Raw genomic sequence first — 26,310 nt, forward strand, 5'->3', positions numbered from 1 at the left:
CTTCTGTATATCGCGGTTATTCCCCATAGCACAGTTGAACAACAGCCTACCTTATACTTCACCTTGAATGGCTTTTGAATTAAAACAGCTGTAAAATAAACGGCATCCTTAAATTTCTGTGAAGGCTTCAAACTGAGAAGCGGTAAGCATCTCTGCTCACCATTTCAGGCTGTTTTAGACAGCAGCAATGACAATATTTTGCAAGCAGGTGTCATACAGGACAGTAGATGCCAGCAATAAAAATGGCTGAAATGACTGAAATGTCTGCCAGAGTAAAGTATAAATAGAAGTGCTTAGTCACAAATCTCTCCTCATTGCAGTAGCTGTGACACGCTTCATTGTGTCAAGTTTTAGCTCTGGTGCTTTAAAACACCAGGTGTTGCTCGTGCTACAATTGTTTTTGGGAGTCTGCAGAATAGTTTAGTCTAAAGACTTTCTTTTGCAAAGCATACGATTTTTAAGGTAATGGAAAAACCAAGGAATCCTGCAACCTCATTGTTGTTTTGTACCTTTTGTCAGAAAGCCGAACAGCTAATTTGTTTGTGTGACTGACCTTGTGACACGTACTTGTAGCTTTTAATCTTTGTTTCCTTTAATAATACTTAAACAGGTTTTAAGACTTGACCTCATTGATTCTTACATTAATTAAGCTAATGACTGCTGCTTTTGGCAGAAAAGAACGGGTGTTAGGGGTTAAATGTTGTCGTTACTGACAGAGATCGAATCTTTCAACCAAGCCGTTCTTATTTATCTCCATAGAAACTTGGTGGCTGTCCAGTGCTGTTATTATACTAATATTGATTGTAACAGTGATGTTGACTGTTTGTGTGCTATTGTTACACGAATATTAACTCTTTAATGTGTATTTGCACATGTGTATTTAGGGAGAAAGAGGAGCTGCTGGTTTGGATGGGCGACCCGGTCAGGATGGGAAACCGGGGCCGAATGGATCTCCTGGATTACGGGTCAGATCACATCATCTCGCCTTCACCTTTGCATCAGCATTTTTCTGCTCAGATGTCTTTTGCTAATGCTTGTTTTTGGTTTTTTAGGGTGATCCAGGAAAATCAGGCGATCCTGGCAGAGATGTAAGTACTCTGTTTTTCTCGCTACTGTACATCTTAAATCATTTGTTTTTGTTGTGTTGTAACATTTGACAAATTCTCCAAAATCTTTATTAGAGTAAACATAAATAAGAAGTTCAGATGCAAAACCAGCAAAGTGCATCTGACACTTTTTTCTAAATTAGCTTTTTTTAATCAGGCTCTTATGTCAAGGTCCAGTAATTTCACTTAAATGCCACTGAAAAGGTTATTTGCCAATAACTGAAATGCCTTATTTTCACAAATGTCACTTTAATAGTCTTTCGGTGCAAAACCTCCACTTTTTTTTTTTTACAAAGACAGTTAACAATTGCAAAATCACTAAAGATGCAAATAGAAACATTGCAAATTATGAAAGTCAGAATGTAAAAATGAAAAACTGAAGCACACATTAGAGGCGCTGTCATCCATGTCCCTGCCACATTCAGGATGTATTCAGGTTTTCAAACAGGGGTTCAGGGACTCCAGGGGTTCCAAAGAATGTTCCAATGGGTCCCCAAAAAATTTCAAGAGATAAAAGACAAAATAAAAATTGTGAAAACTACTGTGTAGCCAATTATTTAAGTTTGTAAATAAAAAAGATGGATATTTTAGGCAAGGGGTCCCTCGCTATAGGTTATATTATATGTGTCTCTGCTATTATAAAGTTTGAAAACCCCTGATTTAGACACCTTTACTGAAATATTCTGCCTAAAAAGCATTATTTTATAGGGGACATGAAAATGAAAATGTGACTTTTTTCCATGTTTAAGTGCTATAATTGGGTCCCCAGTGCTTTTATCAACCTAGAAAATGTGAATAAGATCAACCCAGTAACTTAGTTTTGGTAAACCATTCTCCACAAGCATGTGAAAAACTAGGTCATCGAAATTTGGCACCCCTGGTGATGTCAGAAGGGGATAATTCCCCACCTTAATCTGCACTATCCAAAAAACTGTGAATGTGTGTAAACATTTTGATATCTTTTTATAGATCTGTACTTCCCTTGGCAAAATGTGATGATGTTAGTGTTTTTTTTATGTTAAAGCACCTGAAATATTGAAAAATGCACAATATGTTATTTTTATAATGAAGATGTAAGTTTCTGTAAACTCTGCAATTCTTCAATAAAAAAAAAAAATCTGCACTATCCAATCACAGCACTGCCATTTAGTGCAGAGATCAGCTCATTTGCATGTTAAATGACACACCCGAAACGGCACATTTTTGCACACACCTACAAAGTGACAATTTTAACTTGCGATAATAAATTATCTATATGACATTTTGAGCTGAAACGTAGTCTGGGGACACCAAATATTTATTTGACACTTTAAAAAAGTCTTATGAAATGTCCCCTTTAAAATGGCCTGAGGTCAGACTTGAATATAAAGCAGATATGAAGCGAATGTGTTTGTATGTGCTGAGCGCATTCGGTTTATACAATTTTTTGCAGAGGTGGCGTTTAGTGGCTTTTGCATCTGAGCTAATTGTTTTATGTTTTTAGGGCTTGGCTGGGCTCAGAGGACCCCAAGGACCTCCAGGGCAACCAGGGACTCCAGGAAATGATGGCTCACCTGTAAGTAATATCATTTACAAACATAATGTGTGTAGGAGGAAAGCAGCCTATTTATAAATGTGTACAAAACAAAATGCCATAAGGACAAAATTTTGCTTTATTTCAGGGCAAAGCAGGGGAGGATGGGAAACCAGGTCTGCCAGGAAAAGCTGTAAGTAGTGCTCCTATTCATTCCCCCTCCAGTTTAATACGTTTTCTCCTCAGTTCAGATCAATCCAAAATGCATAATTCAAACGTCACTGCTATTGTTGCAGCCTATTGACCACAACACAGGCTTTTTTATGCAACAAGACAGTTAAATCTTCCTAAATAAGGTGATTAAACCATCCGGCTGATTATAAATCACCTCTCTTAGCTCCCTAATGATCTATCAGTGGGAGGCAACCTAGCCTTATAAATGGTTTATAATTGAAATATTCAAGTTGTTTCTGTCGGCCAAGCGCTAATGTTCGGTTAACTTGACTGGGATAGATTACGCCGCTGGATCTGGGTTTATGTAAGCCGCTTGTCCTGCAGTTTCTTCTGATTGACTGATCGCAGCACTGTACCAGCTGTGGTAATTGCAGGAGCTATATTAGTCTAGATGGCATCCGTCATATATCTGCAACGTGGGCCCGAGTGCTGCACAAGGCTTTCAGATGAGAAATTACAGCTTGAATGAACCACGAGAAATTACAAGAGTTCTAAAACCAAAACAGGAAGGGCTGATTACAGGAAGTCTTGATTACAGAAATTATGAAAACGCGCCTCATGCTCATCCAGATGTCTGGTTAGCGGCTCATCTTCTATCTAATTTTTTCAGGGTGAGGATGGCGAGCCAGGAGAAGACGGTCGCAAGGTAACAAAATGCATGTTGTCGGAAGCTTGCATGTGACTTTATTACAATGTTTGGTAATTAGCCTCTGATCAACTCTGGTCTTTCTGCCTTCATAGGGAGATAAAGGAGAAGCAGGGGCTGCTGGAAGAGATGTAAGTCTCTTTTTATGTTTCTATGTCACCATTTTATCATGATCGGCAGTACAAAGCACTTTTAAACATACTTTTTTACTACTTAAGACAACTCTGACAGCTTTGATATGAGAGAGGTCATATTATCATTTCATGGAGTCTTAGCGGCCCATCACACCAAACACGTTTTAAACGTTTGAAAACGCAAGGCGGACACTACTGCCTTTTTTGATCGACTTCAAAAAAGAGCAGTGTGATTTATTTTTTTATATTGCTAGGCAACCACCGAGGCAAGTGTCCTGTCAATCAAATATTGAAGTGTGAGTGCTCTTGAAACTTTGGTTTGCTGTTAAGTGTCATATTAGCAGAAACTTTAAAGAGCAACTAAACCCTAAACCAACTTTTTTTAGTAAATGATCTTAAAGAATGGGGCTTTACACTCACCTAAAGGATTATTAGGTACACCATACTAATACTGTGTTTGACCCCCTTTCTCCTTTAGAACTGCCTTAATTTTACGTGGCATTGATTCAACAAGGTGCTGAAAGCATTCTTTAGAAATGTTGGCCCATATTGATAGGATAGCATCTTGCAGTTAATGGAGATTTGTGAGATGCACATCCAGTTCACGAAGCTCCCGTTCCACCACATCCCAAAGATGCTCTATTTGGTTGAGATCTGGTAACTGCGGGGGCCATTTTAGTACAGGGAACTCATTGTCATGTTCAAGAAACCAATTTGAAATGATTCGAGCTTTGTGACATGGTGCATTATTCTGCTGTAAGTAGCCATCAGAGGATGAGTACATGGTGGTCATAAAGGGATGGACATGGTCAGAAACAATGCTCAGGTAAGCCGTGGCATTTAAACGATGCCCAATTGGCACTAAGGGGCCTAAAGTGTGCCAAGGAAACATCCCCCACACCAATTGAACAGTTGTTCCTAATAATCCTTTAGGTGAGTGTATTAATGCTGTTCATTGATTTGAGTAACTTTTTTGACTTTGGGTATAAAGTGCTTCAATGCTACACTGCAAAAAATTATTTTCAAGAAAAAAATTCTTCTTGTCTTCTTTTCAGTAAAAATATCTAACAATTCTTTAATTAAGATGATTTTTCTTGATATGAAAAACGACCCAAGAAAATAAGTCTAGTTTTTATACCAAAAATACAAATTTAAGTGATTTTGTGCATAAAACAAGCAAGAAAATATATCAATGTGGTAAACCAAAATATCTTGAACATTTTTCTTAAACACTAAATTCATGATCTAAGACAAATATGCACAAAATCACTTACATTTGATATTTTTGGCCTTAAAACTAGACTTTTTTTCTTAGATCAGTTTGCTCATCAAGAAAAAGCATCTTAATTTAAGAATTTTTAGATATTTTTACTGAAAACAAGATAAAAATAAAAATTTTTTCATTGAAAATAATTTTTTGCAGTGTACAATATATGGTGTAAAAACGTCTGAGTGCTGCCCTCTTCAGGTTGCTACTGCAGTTGAATTTTCCTTTTGGATGTTGTGGTACTGCATGATGTAACCGGTACGACCCTACGTAAGGTCTCACCACATCCTTGGTACAAGCTCAGTTTGTCACCTATATCTTCGTTGGGGTCTGCCCACTTTTTTTGCATTTTTCAAATAATGCCAGTGGGTGGAGTCAGGCTCTTACCAGGGGTTTAGTTACTCTTTAAAGAGTTTAAAATGGTGCTTGCTCTGACCTTGATTGATGGTGAAAGGTAGTCACTGTGACACTGCGGTCTCCGGTTATTCAAAGCCACCGTAAACTTTTGTCACCACAATGGAAAGCCCACCTCTCCCCGTATTCGATTGGAGTTTGGCGCGCATAAACAGAGCGCAAATGCTCACTGCCCATACAGTAGAACACAATTCAATAAAGGCGCTTGCCACTGCCAGAAACGTGTTCTGTGTAATTCGCCCCTAATAAGTAATTTTAAGTCTGCCCAGACCTGCTGTTTTTTCATGTGGTTATGCATTTGGCAGATGATTTTATCCAGTACGTTTTCAGCATGCGTGTTCCCAAGGGAATCGAACCTACCACCTTTGTGCTGCTAGCAAACATAGTGCCCAATCATCTGAGCTACAGGAGCATGTGCTCTCAGTGTTGTTTTTCGTTAGTCACATATCTCTTTTTTGCTTACTTTTTGTTTGGCTTTGGCACACAGCTAATTTTCCCATCAGCACAGTTGGAATTTGTTTTTAAATGGATGTTTTCAATCACATAGAATCACAGATGCGTGGATTCTCTCTGTATCCTGTGCTTGACTCAGAGTGCAGTCAGTAATTATGAGTCACCCGCCTTATGGGAAAAACTCTTCACTCGTGAGAGTTTATTTGATGTGCAAATTTATGCCCATTAATTAGTAAATTAATTTGTATCCTGGTTATCTCTCTCTCATCTCTCTCTATTTCTCTCTCTTCGTTCCGAAGGGTCGAGATGGATTAAAGGGCGATCAGGGCATTGCAGGACCCAGTGGCCCACCTGGTCCCATTGGACCCACTGGGGTTCCTGGCAGCATTGGACCACCAGGACAGGTAAATTATAGATACTCTAAAATAAATCTATGCAATGAGCCCTACTTTATATTTCTCTTCCTCTCTGTCTTCCAGGTGGTCTATATTAAAGCAGATCCAGCACCAGTTATTCCCGGCCCCCAGGGCCCTCCAGGAGCCCCTGTAAGTAACAGGAACCACTGCTAACTCTACAGCAGAAACATTTTTGGAAGCTGTAATAAATTACCATTTTTACTATTGATTCAGAACAAAAGCCTTAAGTATACATACGTAGTACTTTTTTAAATGCACGATGGTCAAAGCGATACCCATAAAGTTACCCATAGTATCCATCTACAAAACCAGTAATGATGGTGGTTGTGATGATGGCTACTGTTGTGCATTGCATTGTGTTACACTTTGTTTTTTCTATCAATCAGGGTGTTCCTGGAGTCCCAGGATCAGCTGGACCTAGAGTAAGTTTAACAGCATGTGAGTGAGTGTGTTGTTGTTTTTATATCATGATCCAAGCTGTCATAATCTGTTTTTCGTAGGGGGAGAGAGGTCTGCAAGGCTTGAAAGGAGATGTGGTTAGTGTATTTTTAGGTAGATGTACTTTAGTGTGTTCACTGTACAGTATGCACAGATGATATAAGGCAATTCTTGTTTAAATGACAGGGGGATCCAGGGGAAGACGGCAGACCTGGAAATCTAGTGGTAAGGAAAATGCTTGAGCATGCAGAGCCACACATGCCCGGCTGCAGGGATGACTAATGTTGTTTTCTCCTGTTTTGTCACAGGACGTAAAGAAAGCGTTTTCAGAATTTGGCATTGAGGTATGGGAGATTTATCAAGAACAATGACAACTAAGTCGATAGAGTTTTGAAATTGGATTTATAAGCTTTGTTTTCCATAAAATTTCCTTTATAGATCAGAGAACTGAAAATATTGCTTGAAGACAAAAGCTCGACAACACTGGGGGATCCAATGAAAGGGGATAAAGGAGACAGTGGACCTAGAGGCCCTCCGGGAGCTGATGTGAGTTATCATGTGTCTGTTAGTAAATGTTGTGTGGTGGTCCATTGATTTGATAAAGAGCTGTGTAAGTCTATGCAGTGAAAATCATGTGGGCGCTGTCCGTAGTGCTGAATTGTGCTGAAGCAGGCCATGAAAATCCATCCAACCTCAAAACTTTTTTAATTCTTCCCCGTGTCTCTTTTTTTACTTTCTCCCCTCATACCCACTCTTAGGGTTCACGAGGTCTTCCGGGTGAGCGAGGTTCAAAAGGAGACCAGGGTGAAAAAGGGCCTCCTGGACCACAAGGGCCCCCAGGCAGGGCAATTGGAGAGAGGGGCCCAGAGGGTCCACCAGGACAAGCAGGCGAACCTGGAAAACCAGGAATACCTGGAGTACCAGGACGAGCTGGTGAACTGGGAGAATCTGGCAGACCTGGGGACAAGGTAAAGAGATAACCTAATTTAATGTTTTGCTACTCTTGCAGTTTCAATCTAAAAACAAAACTAAAACGTTTATTTTTGTTACAGGGGGAGAAAGGAGATAAAGGGGACAAAGGACCAGCTGTGAGTAATATGGTTAACTGGAATGTGTCCCCACGATCACGTTCTTCCATATAAGTTAGCCGATAAAACCTGAAGCATGACAATTTACTATGTGCATCTCAGACAGTCGCATGCACATTGGGTTTTAAACTTTTGCGATTCCTATAAACCCATTTTCACTTGCATTTGGCACTGGCCAAATTTTACTGCTTTAACAGGGTTCCCACAGGTCGTCAAAATTCTTGAAAGTTTGTGAATCTGGGGGAAAAAATTCAACGCCCTTGGAAGTTTTTGAAAATATACATGCATAGATACAGGTCATTGAAAGTGCTTGAATCTATTTTATGCAAGAAGTTTGCTGGAAAAAAATCCATATTATTCCCTGTGTAGTGTAGGATAATGTGCATTTTTGCATAGTTGTGTTTGGCACATGAAAATGTCTCGGGTTAAGTATGTAAATGTTGTTCCCTAAGAAGGGAACGAGACACTGCGTCTCCCTTGCCATACTTCCTGTCTCCCTGTAACGCCGTCTTTGGCGATATTTCAGATAGCCATATACTTCCTGGCTCCCACATCACCCTGTCTTTGTTGTTAAGCCTCACCATTGGTTGAATTTGATATACACATTCCGCAGTGACGCAGTGCAAGTTCCCTCAAAAGGGAACTGTAACAATATATCTTAAAAGGTAACACAATGTAACCTTGCTCTCACTTCAAACGTGTCCCCACTAGGGGTGTAACGGTACGTGTATTCGAACCGGACCGTTTCGGTTCAGGGCTTTCGGCACGGTGCGCACGTGCACCGAAAGGCCGAATGCATTTTGTGTGCGCCTGTGCGGAACATAATACGTGCGTTTCCGCACGAACATATTAAGTGGCGGAAGTCTCCGCGTTCAGCGCAAGTCTTCTGTCAAACATATAACATAATTCGGCCCGCAGAAAGATTTTTATTTACTTAGTTGTATATCCGTTTGATTATTGATGTAAACGTTTACGTGTCGTATCTAAAAGCGCATGTTAAACGCGTGTCAACGCGCTGCTTTGTTCTTTCAAAAGTGCGTGAGAGGATGCACGTCTTTCGTTGCTACGCATTCATGAGACGCACTTTCTGTGACAGCAAGAATAAGGAATGCGTGATCAGATTTTTCATCTGCATATCACGTCAATCATATCATTGTCACAATGCGATCAGCTGGTCGGGACAGAGAAGAGCTGCGGGCTTACTCAGCTGTTACTCAGCTGCGGATGGGTTCGTAAGTAAAGTCACAGCTTACATTGATGACACAAGCAAAGATTAGGAGAAACGTGCAAAAGATCAAAGATGGCTATGTATGCAGCTCACTAATCTCAAAATGAGTGTATCATCATGTTGCTTGCTATGCAGTTACACATAGAGCAGTAATATTATTTTTATACAGAGATGGTACATAGCCAATTCAATTCTGTGAGTTAAACAATCCAAAATAAATCAAAACAGAAAATTTTTAGTGGCAAAAATGTAGGCTAATAGTTCATAAATGTATTCAGGAATTGAATTTGTTAGTTCAAGGTTTTAGTAGAAAAAGTTTAAGAGAAGGTTACCTTCTGTTATAAAATAATGTAAAAAATAACTTTGCAGTAGTATTTTATTTATAATTTTTTCATTTTTATATATATTTTATCTGTTATATTTTAATAAAGTGTTTAAAAAAGTGTAAACAAATTGTAAAAAAAAGTTTAAAGTAATAAACAACCTGCAGTTTAATGTTTGCATTTCTCCCTTACTGTACCGAAAATGAACCGAACCGTGGCTTCAAAACTGGGGTTCGCACCGAACCGTGATTTTTGCGTACCGTTACACCCCTAGTCCCCACATTTAGTCCTTGAATTTGAGGGTATTGCACCTGGAAAGTCCTTAAGAGGTCCTTGAATTTAAAGTTAACTAAGGTGTGGGAACCTTGTTTAAATGTTTTACCTTTTCTCTTTTAGGGTCCTAATGGATTACCTGGTTTAGTTGGGTCTCCAGGACCAAAGGTAAAAAAAATACTGTGACAAGTCTTTGTGTGCATTGTGTTTATCCAGATGTATTAAGTTTTTATTGTATTTTTTTTAGGGGGATTCTGCCACCACTCAGAATGGTTTGCCTGGTCCGAGGGGTCTGCCAGGCCCACAGGGCATAAGAGGAGAGCCGGGTCCTGTAGGACCTTCTGGGCCTTCTGGAGAACGGGTGAGTCTTTTAAGACTTCATGACTGTAAGGAGGAGACTGTAAAACATTAAGGTGTATTGTTATGTGCTAACTTATAGGTTCATGACCATAGCTTTTCAAGTTGACTTGTGATGTCTTCCTCTCTCAGGGCTATTCAGGTGCTCGTGGTGAAAAAGGAGAAAGAGGACCCAGCGGAGAGATTGGGAAGGACGGCCCCCAAGTGAGTTTTCAGTATCCATCTACTGGTCTTACTTACTCTTTCTCTCTTATTTATTTCAAAATAAACGTGTGATTATTTTGTTTTAGGGAAATGTGGGTGAGCCAGGAAAACCAGGCCAAGATGGGAAGCCGGTGAGAAGCTAGTTAAATTAAACTCAGTTGCAAATTGTTTATTTAATATGGCTTTTAATATTTATATTTTTGAATCAAGAATATGTTGTGGCATTGTTATTATTGGTGCTTGCTAAGGCAAGCATCACTATTATTGTTGCCCATACTTGGGGTTAAAGACTTGAACAAAGCCCTTAACCAAAAGATGCCATAAGTCCTAAGATGACTGAATAATGGTGAGTCTACCACACCTACATAGGGCTGTATGATCATTTGCTTTTCATTAGGAAAAATAGTCTTATGTATTATAAAAATATAAGGGTTAAGTGTATAGGCATACATTATTAAGAGAGCATTTAGAGAATTTAGGAGAGTTTTGGCTCTCGCTCACACATTTATTTATTCTCCTCTGGAGCAGGGTTTGAAGGGACCAGCCGGTCCACCAGGCCTACCTGTGAGTAACAGTAACCCAAGGCGGCAGCCTCTCTTGGGCTTGCCGTTGTAGGAAAGCCTGGGGATTTGCTGTGAGCACTAGGCCTTGCTGTGAGCACTTTCTCTGCCTGAGGCTCCATAGATAAACCACACAACAAATGCAGCACCGCTTCTATCTGCTAACCACCCTGTCTTCCCTTTTCCTTCTCCACTCCTTTTTATAATCTCACTGCTTTTTTACTTTCTCTCTGTTTCTTTTCACTTGAATCGGACCATCATTTCTCTGCTCTCTCTATCCTTTCCTCACTCTCTCTATAGGGCTTGCCTGGGTTCCCAGGAGTGCTGGGCAGACCGGTAGGTTTTCTGTGGCTGCATCTGTTTGCTGCTTTGCTGGGAGAGGGAGGGGGCATTTTTGTGTGTGCACTGTATTGTTTGTGTGTATGTGTGTAGTTTATGTTTGTATGTATGTGTTTGTGAGTGAAAATTTTTGTCAGTTTGGAAATATAGGTCACGTATGTCTCTGTCAGTTGTGCTGTATGATGTTGTGAACGTTTGTAATAGAGGTGTTTGTGTGTTGTTGTTAAGGTGTTTGTGGCATTTTTGAACAGAACAGGGCAAAAATCTTACGCCACCACCAGCTTTGTTGTTTTAGTTTTGATGGCCATATATATTTATTTTCCGCTCTCTTTATTAAAGGTCACAAAACACACAGTGTTTTTACTAATCTCATGTTAATCTTGAGTACCTATAAAGGCTGTAACGATATATCGTGTGTCCCATTAAAAAGACCTGTTTCATGCGCAGCTTGTGTGTGTACTGTGGCGTTTTGGTCAGTAAGAAGTCCTTATCAATCTAAAATCATTATGAGTCGGAGTCGTTTATAAGATGCATTTAAAAAAGCAACACTCATTAAACAAAATCATTCAAAATATTCTTTATCATCATGAAATGTCATGAAAATACCTGAAACAATCCGAAGAACTGCGATATACATATTACTGTAGACCAGGGATTCCCAAAGTGTGGTACGCGCACCCCCAGGGGTACGCGAGCTGCCACCAGGGGGTGCGCGAGAGGAAAAATGTAATGGCGGTCTGTTTCTTTAAGTGGGATTTTTCCATACAATAAATAAATAAAAAAATGAACAGTAAACATTTCCTTTGTAGTCGCTTTTATTTTAAATAAAAAACTATAATTTATTAGTTTTTGATAGAAATGTAGAAGACAGCTGCTGTCTTTTTCTACGCACTGCTCTTCTGTTATGCACTGCAGCCGCTATATGCGTGCCAACTAGTTTCATTCATTCCATATATATTATAAATATGCTTAACTGACTGAAATCAGGGAAACTGTCATGTGGGACGTCTTATGATAAAGTTGTTAGTCACGAAGGAGGAGAGGGACCAAGAGAGAGAGACTTTTTTATGGCAAAAATAGAAATAATGAAATGTGACGAGACATGGGCACAGGATACGCGAGCAATGTGTTTTCATGCATGGTAAAGAGACCGCCAATGAATTATATAATAAAATACATAAATACTTACTGTACAGAACTTATTAAAAGCTTTCATTTAATTTTGTTTGAAACTTGAGCTGTTATAATGAATCTGCAAACTATTATACACCTTTTGTGCGAACAGTAAAGGTTTTCGTTAATGTGTTTGATGGGTCTGCACGTGACGCACTGGTAAACATGAGGAAACCTCTCATATGTCATCTATTAGCTGACGGCAGTAAGTGTACGTTTTTTACCATAGTAAACTCGAATGGCGTCTAAATATCACAGTGGTTAAACGCATACACGGGGGCGCGCATCATCTACGCTGAGCGTAGTTTTCAGATGGTGCAATAGGCGTAAATATTTTTCACAATGTTGGACGTAGCTAAGCCCGACGTAGGACTATTACACCCAACTTCTTAACGTCCGGCTAGTGCAACCGGCCCTTGGTTATTTGCGCATGATTAAACATGAGTATTTATGGTGAGAAAATAAAGCGTTTTTGGATTTTTTTTAAAATGGGGATTGGGGGTGCGCCAACCCGGTTGGGACATAGAAGGGGGTGCGCAGGAAAAAAAGTTTGGGAACCCCTGCTGTAGACATTTCCTGGAAAAGCGTTTGCAATGCTACTTCTTTTGTGGCACAAAGGGAGTTTCTGCACGAGAGCGCCCTCTGGCTTTTGGATGTGGCGGCATTTCACCGTAATTCATTCAAATTCATTAATTGAGAAAACGCGCCTATGAAGTAGTATTGCATCCTTCATATGTTCAAAGAGTCTTTTTTATCAGATTTCAGCTTTACTGATACTTTCCGAATAAACGTTTGACCCAGTTGTTTTATCACTGGGACCGCCCCATTTCAACGAAATCAGCATCAAACAAACACACTTGCAGAACTCCGCGTCTACCCCGGATAAACAAACTATATCCGTTGTTCTCATAATGCTGGGTTCTTTGGGAATTAGGTTCCAGCTCTTGGTTGGTGTGGGTGTGAGCTATTCCATGTGAAGTGCCCATATAAGGATTTCCACTGTTCTTCCTGCACTGCTTGCGCAACAAATTCAGTAGTCAAAAAAAAAAACATTCAGAAACTTGTACAAACCTTGACAAAGTGTATTCGGCATGGAAATAGTCCGTCTATGTCATTCATCCAAATGTTTTTTTTTTAAACCTTTGCCCATCATTAGCTCATTCCCCAACAAACTTTTTTTGAAATGTTGCCCGCCAGCATTTTTGGTGATTTTCACAAGTTTCACAAAATGCCTTCCAGGAAAACGTTCTTGTAAATATATATAAACAAACAGCTATATCAAATGAAAAAACAGACAAAACGGGAAAAAAGTTTCATCCTATCTATATTTTTTTCTCTGCTTATAAACTCTTAAATATGTTTTTTTTTTTCTTTAAAAACACGATTTTTTTTGCAAAAACCTGAAATAATTGCATTTTAGAGGTCAGATTCAGCCCGATTATCAAAACATACACAGAGTGTAAAATTAATAAACAATTTTTTTTGCTCCGGTTATTTATAAATTGGGTAAGTGCACCATCTAGTTGATAATGCCGGTATTACAGACAACCATAAAAACTCAGACTAAATATAATAGACTAAGACTGGGAAATAATTATATGTGGTCACTATATTATTGCAAAAACAACAAATCTAATTGTGTATGCCTGTCCATTGAGCTGTGTGTGCTGTTTATGTGCGCATGTGTGTGCGTGTGTTTGTGTGCATGTTATGTTGTGACCTGATTTTATATTAGGGGTGTTTAATTACTTTGTACTTGCATAAGAAAAACATGCATTTGAATATTCGCATATGAAATCACATGGAGAAACCTCCATACTGTATCATTCTTATGTAGGTATGTAGTATTTAAAGACGCCTGATATAAAATGGATCCAAATAAAAATTTGTGCCAACCTGCTGTTTAGACGAATCATGTTTTGTGTGCAGGGAAATCCGGGAGAACCAGGAATAAGAGGACCGACGGTATGTACATTAGGTTTATTGTATTTTTAAGTGCATGCATATGCAGTATCAGAAATCCTGTTTCTAACTTCATGTGTTGTTTTAGGGTCCAATGGGTGGAAATGGACCCCCGGGGGCCCCTGGTGTGAAGGTTGGTGCTGTTTGATGTGAGAGTGGTCCTTGAATTAGTTTAATTAATCGTAATTAAATGCAGCCTTAGTAGATTAAACCACTTTGGTAGATTGTTCTTGTTTGCTTTGAAGATTATATGGTCAAACAGATATACGGGATATGTTAAAAGTGTGTATGTATATTTGTGTGTCATTTTTAGGGTGATCAAGGAGAGCCAGGCATTGGAATCCAAGTAAGTATTCTAGCACAGCACTGCATTTTAGAATTATATAACTAACCCACGAGAGTCTATTAACTCTAGTCTTTCTACTTCTCAAGGGCCCTCCTGGACCTCAGGGCAACAGAGGGTTACCTGGAACCGCAGGCACTCCAGGAGCAATAGTAAGATAAAAACGCAATATTGGAATCATCCCAGCAGAACAGAGGAATTTGACCTCTATCACTCCACCGAAATCACTAGACGATCTCTGTAACTTTGGATTAAAGCTCTTTTATCCTCTGTATCTCCTTTATCTTTGGGTCTCAAAGTATTTGGTTTGTCCTTGCATTTCACTACTGTAGTTTCCAGACAGCGCATGCACTTAAGTGCTACTATCCTTTCTGTGGATGTTCAGTGGCTTTACATAGAAATCATGTTTTGATCATCAGTGTCCTTCGTTCACCTTGACTCTTATTTGTTGCAGTGTGACTGTAGCATTTTCTTATGTTTGCAGGGACCACAAGGACCACCTGGGCTTCCAGGACAAGTAGTGAGTAAACGCACCAGACAAATACTGTGCTTATGATGCAGTCTCCACACCCGCGTGTGCTGCAGTGGATAAAGCTTTCAGCTACAGTAATCAGAAGATTGCTGGTTTGTGCCCTTGAGCAAGTCACCTAACCTCAGGTTGTTGAATAGAAGCACCTGCTACATGGCCACTTATTTGGATCTGCAAATGGTGCAGTTTTTGTGATGAACATTTATATGGGAAATGCACACCATTTTTTCCATTTTTTATTTTATTTGATTTATATCTGCCTTAGTCAGACATTTGGGGATTATTTTAGAGAAATGCCTTAAAGAGTAACTAAACCCCAAGCCAACTTTTTTTAGTTAATGATCTGTAAGAATGATGCTTTACTAGTGCTGTTCATTGATTTTAGTAAGTTTTTTGACATTTGGATATAAAGTGTTTCAATACTACAATATATGGTGTAAAAACGTCTGAGTGCTGCCCTCTTGAGGTTGAACGGTGGCTACTGCAGTTGAATTTTCCTATTGGATGTTGGGTCCAAGAAATGACTCGTGACGTAAGCAAGTTCAAGCTCACCACGCCCTTGTTACGATCTCACCACACACTTAGTTCGTCCCCTCTATCTCTGTTGGGATCTGCCCACTTTTCTTGCATTTTTCAAATATTGCAGTGGGTGGAGTCAGGCTCTGACCAGGGGTTTAGTTACGCTTTAATTCATCTTAGTGGTCAACAAATATAGATTTTTCACTATTACTCCTAAAGGTACGTGGTTACAACCATGAAATACCAGTAGATATTTATCATTACCAACCCTAGAGTTTTACAATATCACTCTAAAAATTGCTTAAAATAAAATAATTTTTATATACATTTTAGACTAGTGAATGAGCAGATCAGTGAAAAAAATGTGACCATGGACCAAAACCAGTCATAAGGGTAATTTTTTAAAATAGAGATTTATACATCGTCTGTCAAGTTACTATTTGACAATCTGGAATTTGAGGGTGCAAAGAAATCAAAATATTGAGAAAATCGCCTTTTAAAGTTGTCCAAATGAAGCACTGCATCCAATCACAAAATAAAGCTTTGATATATTTACGGTAGAAAAGTTACAAAATATCTTCACATGATCTTTACATAATATCCTAATGATTTAAAAGAAAAACTCTGTAATTTTGACCCATACAATGTATTGTTGGCTATGACTACAAATATACCTGTCCAACTTAAGACTATTTTGAGGTCCAGGGTCACAAATGTGTAACATTGGCAATAGCTACCTAATATGATTTCACCACATTATTTACAGGACACTTTGTGCCAGAACTGTGACGCATTTTGTTTTCATCAAGCTGTAAAAAAACCCTTCTAAATATTCATTCAGAGTTTTAATACAGGATTTGCCGCATATAAATGCACTGTATTTCATTTCATATTAATTCATAGACTAATGATTGCTTGCTTGGGTTGTTTTTATTGGGTTTATTTGTATTCTTGTGCTTTGTGCCGACAATAAATTAGTATGCGCAATGCGCATGTGATGCATAGTGGGTCTCAAACTGGTTTTCGATGTTTTGAATATCATTTTACATAAACATTATCTATCCCCTATTATCATTATAGTCAGTACTTTTTCATATACATTATCAATCTTTATTTATTTTGGATACCTGGATTCTTCTGTATTTCACCTGTATTTCATTTGCATTTGAGTAACAAGCTTATCTTTAATATGATCACCTAAACAGGGAGAGGGTGGCAAGCCTGGAGTCCCAGGGAGAGACGGTGTGCCAGGAAAAGACGGTCTGCCAGGGCTACCTGGAAAACAGGTGTGAATTCAGACGTCCTCCTTAGCATTAATGAAGAAATATGAGTGATTGTTTCATGATTTTTCGCCCCTTTTAGTTTGTTTTCTTTTCTTTATCATTCTGTCCAGTATCTTATTATTTTTCTCCCTCTCTGTCATTTTGGCAGGGTATTGCTGGATCCTCTGGCCCCCCGGGATCTAAAGGAGAGCAAGGTGACAGCGGCCCACCAGGAAAGGTGCGTATATTTGCGTATGTGGGCATCTTCATGTGTGGATTTGCACGTAATGTGTGGTTTGATTGTCACAATGCTTTTAATTCTCATCCTGTTCTATTTATTCATCTCGCTTTGTTTCCTCTCTGTGCTGCAGTCTGTCACCGGACCCCCTGGAATGAAGGGTGAGATGGTGAGTTGTTGCCATGGTTACCTTATAGGGAACACTGTGAGATCAACCCGTCCCACCTGCTTGTCAGATAATCGTATTTGAATCAAACATTATTATATTTTATAGCTCTGCATACGTGAGCTTTTCTACAGATCTGCCGTGTTGTCAATGTTAAATGCCAACTCGGAAGCAAAGTGTTGCAATAAACCTCGGACAAGTAAAGACCTTAAACTTAAAGTAAAACACCACAGTTTTCCAATATTTTACTATGTTCTTACCTCAACTTAGATTAATTAATACATACCTATATTTTTTAATGCGTGCACTTTTAATCTTTGTACAGCGCTTCTTGAATGTGTTAGCATTTAGCCTAGCCCTGTTTATTACTATGGCGCCAAACAAAAGTTTTATTTTGTGCCACCATACAGTACTTACTCGTGTAACTACTCATGTCTTTAAATAGATAAATATATTTTTGTGGGTTCTAAATTCATCCCTGTTTGGAGCCATATGAATGAATGGGGCTAGGCTAAATGCTTACACATTTACAAGGCGCTGTACAAAGATTAAGGGCCCTATTTTACCGTTTTAAGCTCATTATCTAAAGCGCACGGTCATAATGGGGTGTATGAACCCATTTTTGGTAATTTAACGACAGAAAAATTGTTTATGCGCCAAGCGCACGGTCTAAACGGTTTTTTCCTATTTTCGTAATGAGTATTGGAAGTGGGCATAACGTGCAATAAACCAATGAGAGTCTGAGCTCTCATTCCCTTTAAAAGCAAGTTGCGCCTGGCGCCATGCCTAAACCTTATTTAGAAACAAAAAAATTTTTTATAAACTGAAAAACTAGGCGAAGAAAACCAGTTTAAGATTAATGTTAAAAATAGTGTTGTTTTTATTTGTATTCATACAGCGCCCCTATATTTTTTGGGGATTAAAACATTTAAAAGGCGTTTTATTTCAGTCATTGAAGTAAAAATAGCAGGCTTTTAATTGCTGTAAATGTATTGATATCCTACATAATCATTGTAATTTCATAAAATAATTTGCAAATATGCAATAAAAGGTTTGTACTCTAAAAATACTTTATTTGTAACAAACAGGAGATAAAGAATTTACAAATGTGCGGAGAGCCATTTCAGCATTCGGACAGCATCATGTTTTTTTAAAGGTGGCATAGAATGATTGAACTGAGTATTTATCCTTGTTCTGTGATGTGACATGTAGACAAATTTTGTTTTGTTTGGGTCCGTAATGCCTTAGAAGCTTCCTAAAAACCTCTCTCAGATAGCTCTATTAGGGTGGGTGATTTTAAACAAGTGGTTTTGCACCTATTTGGCTCCCCCTACTGGCTTAACTTGCAATCTCATTACTGATTGGCTGACTTTGCTGCCACTCAAAAAATTTAGCCAATTATTTTAAAGTAGAGGGGCAGTGAGATGCCTGTGATGTCATAAGCATCAGTTTTTCAGATTGGGCCGTTTTCTGGCTGACATTTCTAAAAGAGGAATTTCTATGAGACTGAGATGTTTAGCATGTCTAGCACTTTTTGTATGTTTGTTAATGCAGGTAGACCATTATTCAACAAAGACAAGGTAAAAATGTTTTTTCATTCTCTGTCCCCTTTAAAGCATTACTTTTCCCACCATAGCAAAAAAGTTTCCCACCATATCCAGTGGTACAAAGTCATCATATACAATAAATCTGTGTGGTAGCATTTAAAAAAAAACATTTAAAAATATTTGTTTAAAGCAAAGCATTTATTTACTTCCCAGGCTACAGGTGAAGCAGCGCCTTCTAACGTCTCATAATCGATGCTCATTTATGTCTAAGAGACTCAAGAATAATATTTTCAATTATAATCCTTAAATTTTTCGTATTTAAAAGCATTTTTGCGCTGCTGCGCATCCATGTGTGTGATAAGCAAACTTGTGTTGTCTGCATTGCACCAGGTGTATGATAGAGCCCTAAAACTGCACGCATTGAAAAAAGATAGGTATGTATTAATTCGTCTAAGTTGAGGTAAGAACATAGTAAAATATGGAAAAACGGTAGTGTTTTCCTTTAGGCTTTATTTATATGAGTGTAACTCTTTATGACTGCCATGGATAAAAAGCTTTCCTTGACCTTCAGGTATGTTTGTGCACTTCAGATTTCATGTGTTGCAACCTCCTGTTTGTTGTTGTTTGTATGTTTCGTCATACAAATTAAGTTACAGTTTTACCACTGCTCTGCAGCATAAAGTAATTTGATTTACAACCTTATGTTAAATGGGACGTTCTGTGTAAACTCTGTAGATGGACATCACCTAATTTGTATTCTAGTAAAGTCTTTAACATGTTAATGTGAGGCTAATATACAGCATGCATAGAAACATCCCTTTAATATTTTTGTTTGTTTCTTATATCCCTCTGCATTAGATTACTTCAGTTTAAACTAGTTAATATAAACAAAAAGTGTGTAAAGTTATGCAAATGCACTCTAGCTCTGCAGTGACACAAATCCTCTGTAATTGTGCCCTACTTACAGATTCAGTGTGAGATATTACCACTAATATGCTTTGCAAATCTGCCACATATATTTATTTCCCAACAATTATCGATAAATCTATGAGGTGACAGGGAGGTAATCTACTGTCGCCTGTTAGTACAATAAATGCCACAGGCGAAATCCATCACCTGCCTTCCGTCCCCAGCAGAACACTTCCAGCAGTACCTAATCTGCCGGGAGATGCCTTCCACTGTTTCCAAATTTTTATAATATCTAAAAAATATACAGCATGTTCCCAGAAAGATTCAGGATGTGCCGAAACACATAAACTGAATAAACAGAACTCAAGTTGACACATGCATCCATTCAGTACAGTACCAGTTCTCCTGAAACAAGTAGATTCTGCTTTGCACGTCACCATGATTTAGTTTGTAGGTGTATTTTTGTATGAATTTACTGTTTTGTTAGCTCATATATTGGCTATTTGTTTAAGGGTCCTGCTGGTCAGACATTGCCGGGTAGCATTGGAGAAAGAGGCCTTACTGGATTACCGGTAAGTTTTATTCATTGTTTACTCTCTCTCCATCTATTCATTCTGATGTTTTTATATTGATTCTAATACATTTACTCATGTTTTAGTTCCTATACCCCATCTGCAAAGTTTGTGTGGATTTTACTTTAATGATGCCTGTTTTTGTGTTTCAGGGGCCGAAGGGAGACAAGGGACCAGCAGGTATCAAAGGAGACAAAGTAAGTATTAAAGATGGGCAAACAAGCACACAGACACTATAGAAATGGGATGATAATGTGTTGTTTACTTACAGGGTTCAACAGGTGATCCTGGAGATCCTGGGGAGAGTGTGAGTCCCTGCATTTATTTAAGATACAGAACTGCCGACACCATTACACTGTCTGTTTCATTTTCCTCTTAATGCATGTATCCTTAAAAGACCTCTTTACACTAATCTATTAGGGAGATAGAGGACCATCAGGACCAAAAGGAGTCAAAGGGGAGGCTGGAGTGGGCATGACTGGACCTCCAGGACAGCTTGGGCCTGTTGGATTAAAGGTATTTGACAAGTAGTCTGTATTTTACGTGTACGGGAACGTATGTGCAGGGTCGAACACACAACCTTGCAAAGTATCATTTATTTGACTCATACATGTACACAGACGTTCTCCTGTAGTCACAACCTATGCGTACAAGGTATGGAGGGTTTCGAAAATGTGGCGATACAGTACGCGCGTTCTTCAGATGGCGAAAATTGTATTCAGACCCTTGCGTACGTGTTAAAAATGGACCATTCTTCTGCCTTAAGCATACACACATGGACATTGACATTAAACCGACAGAGAAGACTAGTAGCCGGCCAGGCAGTCATCCAGAAAACCCATTTTTGGGCTCTTGGAAACCCATCTTGGAGCAATTCCCTTTTTTTGCCCGGGACAAACACCAATACATATTAAAATTTAGTGAGAATGTAAATTAGTTATTTATCTATTCTAGGGTGATCCTGGCCTTCCAGGTTCTCCGGGTCCTCCAGGGCAACGTGGTTTGGATGGGACTCCAGGACTGGCCGGGCAGAGAGGTGAAGCAGGTCAGCCAGGACCTCCTGGAGCACCAGGAGAAAGGGTTAGTAGAGTCACTTTACATAACATAACACGTTTCCAATGGTTTTCATTACACAAAGAAATTTGTACAATACTGTCATAGTTGAAAATGCACATTTTAGTGCTTTTTAAATTCAACTTGTACATTATCTGTTCAAGGGTCTCCAAGGATTTATAGGCAAAGCAGGAAACCCTGGAACAACAGGACCTGCTGGACCACCTGGACCCCCTGTAAGTTGTGTTTTCATGTGCGTATTTCTTATACCCTGACTTATATGCCCATCCATTTGTGGTATTCAATGGTGTCCTTGTTTTTATATTAGGGTACTCCAGGACTTGCAGGACTTAGGGGTGACAAGGTTAGTAAATATTACTTGTTGTATACATTATATCGCTGTGGATATATCATGATTTTTTTTTTACAAAATTGCATAAATAGTTAATTTCAAGAGTTCTTTATATATGTGATAGACCACAAAACCAGTCTTAACTAGCACAGTTATATTTGTACTGTAGCAGATCATTTTGTAAATTTTCTACTGTAAATATATATCACCTTTAATTTTTGTGAGTGGATGCAGTGCTAAGGTCTTCATTTGGACAACTTTAAAGGCGATTTTCTCAGTATTTTGATTTTTTTACACCCTCAGATTCCAGATTTTCAAAAATTATTCTAGGCAATTTTTGTCCTATCCTAAGAACATATATCAATGGAAAGCTTATTTATTCAGCTAATAATATTGTTTTTATAAAATAACGCCAATTATATAAATACAAAATATGAAAATTATATAAATAAATAAAAAATTGCACTATTTCTGGAACACTAATTGAAACTCTAAAACAATGCATCAATGCATCAATACATCAACCCATTTTTCCCAAAAGGTCACATTTCCTTTCTTTCTTTCATTCAAGCATACACGATGCTCTTTTGAAAACTGGCAAATCATACTGGGATTACATGGGTCATCTGGTTTTGCACAATCCTGCAGGGTCTTGCTATTAAAGCAAAAGGCTTGCATAAATTTGGGTACAATTTCCACTTTAGTTTTTGAATTAAATTCAAATTGTTATTCTGATATTTATATTTGTATTGAGAGATTTTGCAGAAAATAAAACTTTTTTTATAAACGTACACAGACGTTCATCGCTTGCAATGCAATGTAGCACAAAATGCAATGCGTCTATTGAGCTACATACTACATTCTCCTGTAAGGGCATGCGCGACCTACGCGTACAGTGTATGCAGGGTTTCAAAAGTCCGTTACGCACCCTGTAAGCTGACCCCCACGTATACATAATACTAGGTACTATACTAGGTGATCCAAATACTAGGTTATCTATGTTGAGTAGTAAGCAATTTCCTACTATAGAATCCAGTGTACTTGAAGAACAAATTCAGTCTCTCATTCTCTTCTTCTCTGTGCAATGTCTCTATTCAGGGTGAAATTGGTGTAGGAGTGCCAGGTGCAAGAGGAGAGAGAGGTGACCCAGGACCTCGGGTAAAGTCCATGACTATTAACCTTATTATGGGCATTTGCATGGTTTCATCGATGCATTAAATTTACATTATCTAATGGTGTGCACATCTTTCTAATATTCGTAGGGAGAAGAAGGTCGGGCTGGACTAGACGGCGAAAGAGGCGCTACTGTAAATATACTCATACTTCCTATTCACAACATTCAGTTCTCGCTTATCTTTAACCCCACCACCACCCTCCAGTTTTCTGTACATGGTAATGTCAATTACCCCCAAAAACATCTCTTGATCAGACTCATTGATCTGAGCCCTCATCCAGATAGACCCATACAAGAGAGCCGATGCATGGAAAGAGCATAGCCTTTGTACTCGTTACACTTTATATTCAGGGCTATGATGTGTTCATCTCCCACTCACTGCAATTTCAAAGCCATTATGAGTCAGGGCCTCTCGCAGTGCCTTACATCTTCCGTCCACGCTTGCCTGGATGCAAACACTCAGGAAATGCTGATTGTCCCTCTTCTCATCTTTCTGTCCCACTGACAGGGTCCTGCAGGCAGCAAAGGCAACAGAGGAGATAAGGTGCGTGTCACTTGTCCAACATTTCTCCATCTGTCTCGTGCTTATATTTTTTAGGAAATGCATGCATTTAGATGCATATGTTTAACATCATCTATTCTCCATTAAATTGGAATATTTTTCATATTTACCAGGGTGAACAAGGTCCTTCAGGAGTTAAAGGAGAGAAGGTGATGTGTATCACCCTCAAGGGATTTATTTTAAATATTACGTATTATTGTTGTTATATATACTATAGTCTAATCTTAAAATATATACTGTAGTAGGTTATAATGTCACCGTATTTGATTTTGAATATTTTCATTCTTCAAGGGAGAAACTCTCCTGGTAGGTGGGCCTCCGGGGGAAAAGGGAATTAAAGGAGAAACGGTGAGTCACATGTAACTTTAAGCTGTGCCAGGTTTTTAAGTGCTTTGTGCAATGTTGGCTTACACTATAAAAGATTTAACTCAGATATAAAGGTTGGATGGATGGGAGGGGGGCTCTATTATCTTTTGAGAGCATATGCCTATGAGAATTGGATAAAGCATTCATTTGTCAGGGTCTATAGATTGTTAATGAGTCAGGAAGCAGCAGGATAGAGACTTTGGTGGATCAATGTAAAGTAATCAGTTGTATCGATCACATATTCACATCAGGGAGACAGAGGACCTAAAGGTGCACAGGGTGACAAGGGTGCCAAAGGACAAGAAGGACCATCAGGGGAACAGGTCAGTGTGTTTATCATTTTTTGTGTGTTGCACTTAAAGGCATACTTCAGCCAAATATCAAAATTACCCAATGATTTACTCAATGAATCCCATAAGCAATCCAAAATATTAGGGGCGTGACGGATCACAAAACTCACGGTTCGGATCACATTACCGTTTTTAAGCCACGGATCGGATCATTTTTCGGATCAGGGGTGGGAATAATCAAATAAACTCAAATAAAAAAATACAAACATTTATAAAAAAAGAACCAAGTTACACATTAAATAAGGTCTAAATTGAATTAAATGAATAATACCACTGTCTTTATTGTATGAATTAAATATAATTATTATTTTTTAGAGCTACAGAAGTGATTTTCTTTGTCTTGGGTTGTTTGATTAACATGATACATACTTACTAGTAGGTTAATTGAGGTTACTGTCTCTTTAAGCACGGACTGGTTTCTGCCTCTAATCTATACATAAACTTAAGACCTATTGACATGTTTTTATTAGAAAAAGAATACTGTTGAGATAATTTTACTTACTTACTTATTCATTTAGCTGACGCTTTTATCCAAAGCGACTTACAATTGCTATATATGTCAGAGGTCGCACGCCTCTGGAGCAACTAGGGGTTAAGTGTCTTGCTCAGGGACACAATGGTGTGTCACAGTGGATTCGAACCAGGGTCTCTCACACGAAAGGCGTGTGTCTTATCCACTGCGCCATCACCACCCCATTATTTTGCTTGTATGTGTGCCCTGTCAAAAACAGAAAGATTTTATGTTGCTTGCTTTTTGAAACGCTTTTTTCCGTGTATGCACTTTTGAGTTTTTTTTATTGCTCTATTCACCAAATCTATTTTAATCAACTTCAGTATGAGACACAGTAGCGCAACTCTCTCTCTACAGCGCAAGTCTACACATCAAGAGTTCTGATCTTTGAAGGGCATATGGATGATCACATCTGACTGGAGCTGGACCGAACACATTTAACCGCACATGCGTCTGTCAGACAAAAAACTGCCCACTTTAGCGCCTTTTGCAGTTAAATTGTTTAAAATCACTTGAATGTTAACATTTGCAAGCCGTTGAAACGTGCAAATGATAAACTTTTCCTATTTAAATTTGCATATTAATCTGCGAATCGCATGCGAGCCGAATTGTGGGTCGTGAGCCAAACGTATCACGGATCAACTGCGAACCGTCACACCACTATAAAATACACATGTCCATCATCTTGCAGACGAGCACATTTGGAGTTATTTTAGTAAATGTCTTTGCTCTTCCAAGCTTTATAATGGTAGAAAACAAGTATTAGGGAACAACTTCTGACTTTAAACCCCAAAAAAGTACTTGAACACATGTACCGATCCGATACCATTTTCTTAATAAACCTAGTTATGCCTGTTAAAGCTAACGCTAAAGCTAACGCTGCAAAGCGAAACTTCTTCACTGGTCTGAATACAATCACCAGGAAGTTACTACACGCGTGACGCAATCACTGTTTAGAGCGGCGAAGAAATTAAAGCGTGCAGCCGTATGTCCACTGTTTGTTAGTATTCATACTAATAAAACGTCGACATGTCTCAAATGCCATGCTGCATTTTCAATGGGTTCCACAAGTATTAATAACTTTAAAATTAGTAACTTAATATAGCATTTGAAGATGCTTCACTCCAAAGAACACGATGGTTACGCAAGTCTCTTATTTCACTACATTGTGGCTACACTTGGAGGCTGTTTACGAAAACATGCGTTTTCGTCGATCGGATCACAAGTGGACGACGTTAATGCCAGGTCTAAACGGTGTTCAAAACGTTTTGAACTCGTCCATTTTCGACCACGTTCAACCACATCCAGAGGTAGTCGAAACCACTTTCGATCGGATCGCTTTGGAGCTGCGGAACGCATATGTGGTTGAATGTGTTCGAACAGCCACACGCAACCGCCTTCTCTCCGCCCATTTATCTAATCTGAGGTATTAAACACAAATTTTACGTCTTTTTTTGACTTCTGGCGTGAACATATGGTGAACAGCGCTATTTTTAGCCTTTCATTGATAAAACTACTGCGGGTGTTCTCCGTAGTTTCGTTTTGAAAGCGTGAAAGTTGCGCGATCCTATTTCATCAATTGCACTGAAAATTCAGAGAAAGCTCTAACATACACACGTACAAAACACTGTGCAGAATGTATACTTGCTAAACAAGCAGTGGACTCCAACATAATATTAGTTTGCGTCCATATAAACTCATAATTACTCCCGCTCGCGTTTGAATGACA

The 26,310-nt window shown here is 38.7% G+C and overlaps 1 protein-coding gene across 4 annotated transcripts in view; it reads left to right on the plus strand.

The window, feature by feature from the left end:
* Positions 1-26,310, plus strand: part of col7a1 (collagen, type VII, alpha 1) — a 78,306-nt gene that overhangs the window by 43,529 nt on the left and 8,467 nt on the right. For 2 of the 4 annotated variants that reach the window (XM_065264500.2, XM_073815211.1), the window contains exons 63-103: positions 885-965; positions 1,053-1,088; positions 2,590-2,661; positions 2,768-2,812; positions 3,464-3,499; positions 3,595-3,630; positions 6,067-6,171; positions 6,247-6,312; positions 6,570-6,605; positions 6,684-6,719; positions 6,808-6,846; positions 6,930-6,965; positions 7,060-7,167; positions 7,380-7,589; positions 7,674-7,709; positions 9,657-9,701; positions 9,781-9,894; positions 10,023-10,094; positions 10,181-10,225; positions 10,623-10,658; positions 14,096-14,131; positions 14,217-14,261; positions 14,442-14,474; positions 14,561-14,623; positions 14,956-14,991; positions 16,725-16,805; positions 16,951-17,019; positions 17,153-17,188; positions 20,154-20,213; positions 20,366-20,410; positions 20,485-20,520; positions 20,634-20,729; positions 21,168-21,293; positions 21,431-21,502; positions 21,595-21,630; positions 22,717-22,776; positions 22,881-22,925; positions 23,301-23,336; positions 23,468-23,503; positions 23,646-23,702; positions 23,972-24,043. In XM_065264500.2, the coding sequence (XP_065120572.1) occupies positions 885-965; positions 1,053-1,088; positions 2,590-2,661; positions 2,768-2,812; positions 3,464-3,499; positions 3,595-3,630; positions 6,067-6,171; positions 6,247-6,312; positions 6,570-6,605; positions 6,684-6,719; positions 6,808-6,846; positions 6,930-6,965; positions 7,060-7,167; positions 7,380-7,589; positions 7,674-7,709; positions 9,657-9,701; positions 9,781-9,894; positions 10,023-10,094; positions 10,181-10,225; positions 10,623-10,658; positions 14,096-14,131; positions 14,217-14,261; positions 14,442-14,474; positions 14,561-14,623; positions 14,956-14,991; positions 16,725-16,805; positions 16,951-17,019; positions 17,153-17,188; positions 20,154-20,213; positions 20,366-20,410; positions 20,485-20,520; positions 20,634-20,729; positions 21,168-21,293; positions 21,431-21,502; positions 21,595-21,630; positions 22,717-22,776; positions 22,881-22,925; positions 23,301-23,336; positions 23,468-23,503; positions 23,646-23,702; positions 23,972-24,043 (2,466 nt within the window). Of the gene's footprint in view, positions 1-884; positions 966-1,052; positions 1,089-2,589; positions 2,662-2,767; positions 2,813-3,463; positions 3,500-3,594; positions 3,631-6,066; positions 6,172-6,246; positions 6,313-6,569; positions 6,606-6,683; positions 6,720-6,807; positions 6,847-6,929; positions 6,966-7,059; positions 7,168-7,379; positions 7,590-7,673; positions 7,710-9,656; positions 9,702-9,780; positions 9,895-10,022; positions 10,095-10,180; positions 10,226-10,622; positions 10,659-10,954; positions 10,991-14,095; positions 14,132-14,216; positions 14,262-14,441; positions 14,475-14,560; positions 14,624-14,955; positions 14,992-16,724; positions 16,806-16,950; positions 17,020-17,152; positions 17,189-20,153; positions 20,214-20,365; positions 20,411-20,484; positions 20,521-20,633; positions 20,730-21,167; positions 21,294-21,430; positions 21,503-21,594; positions 21,631-22,716; positions 22,777-22,880; positions 22,926-23,300; positions 23,337-23,467; positions 23,504-23,645; positions 23,703-23,971; positions 24,044-26,310 lie in introns of all 4 variants that reach the window. The other 2 variants (XM_065264501.2, XM_073815212.1) reach the window with 1 other exon arrangement.

The sequence above is a fragment of the Paramisgurnus dabryanus genome, chromosome 7, assembly GCF_030506205.2.
Source record: "Paramisgurnus dabryanus chromosome 7, PD_genome_1.1, whole genome shotgun sequence".
Lineage (NCBI taxonomy): Eukaryota > Metazoa > Chordata > Actinopteri > Cypriniformes > Cobitidae > Paramisgurnus > Paramisgurnus dabryanus.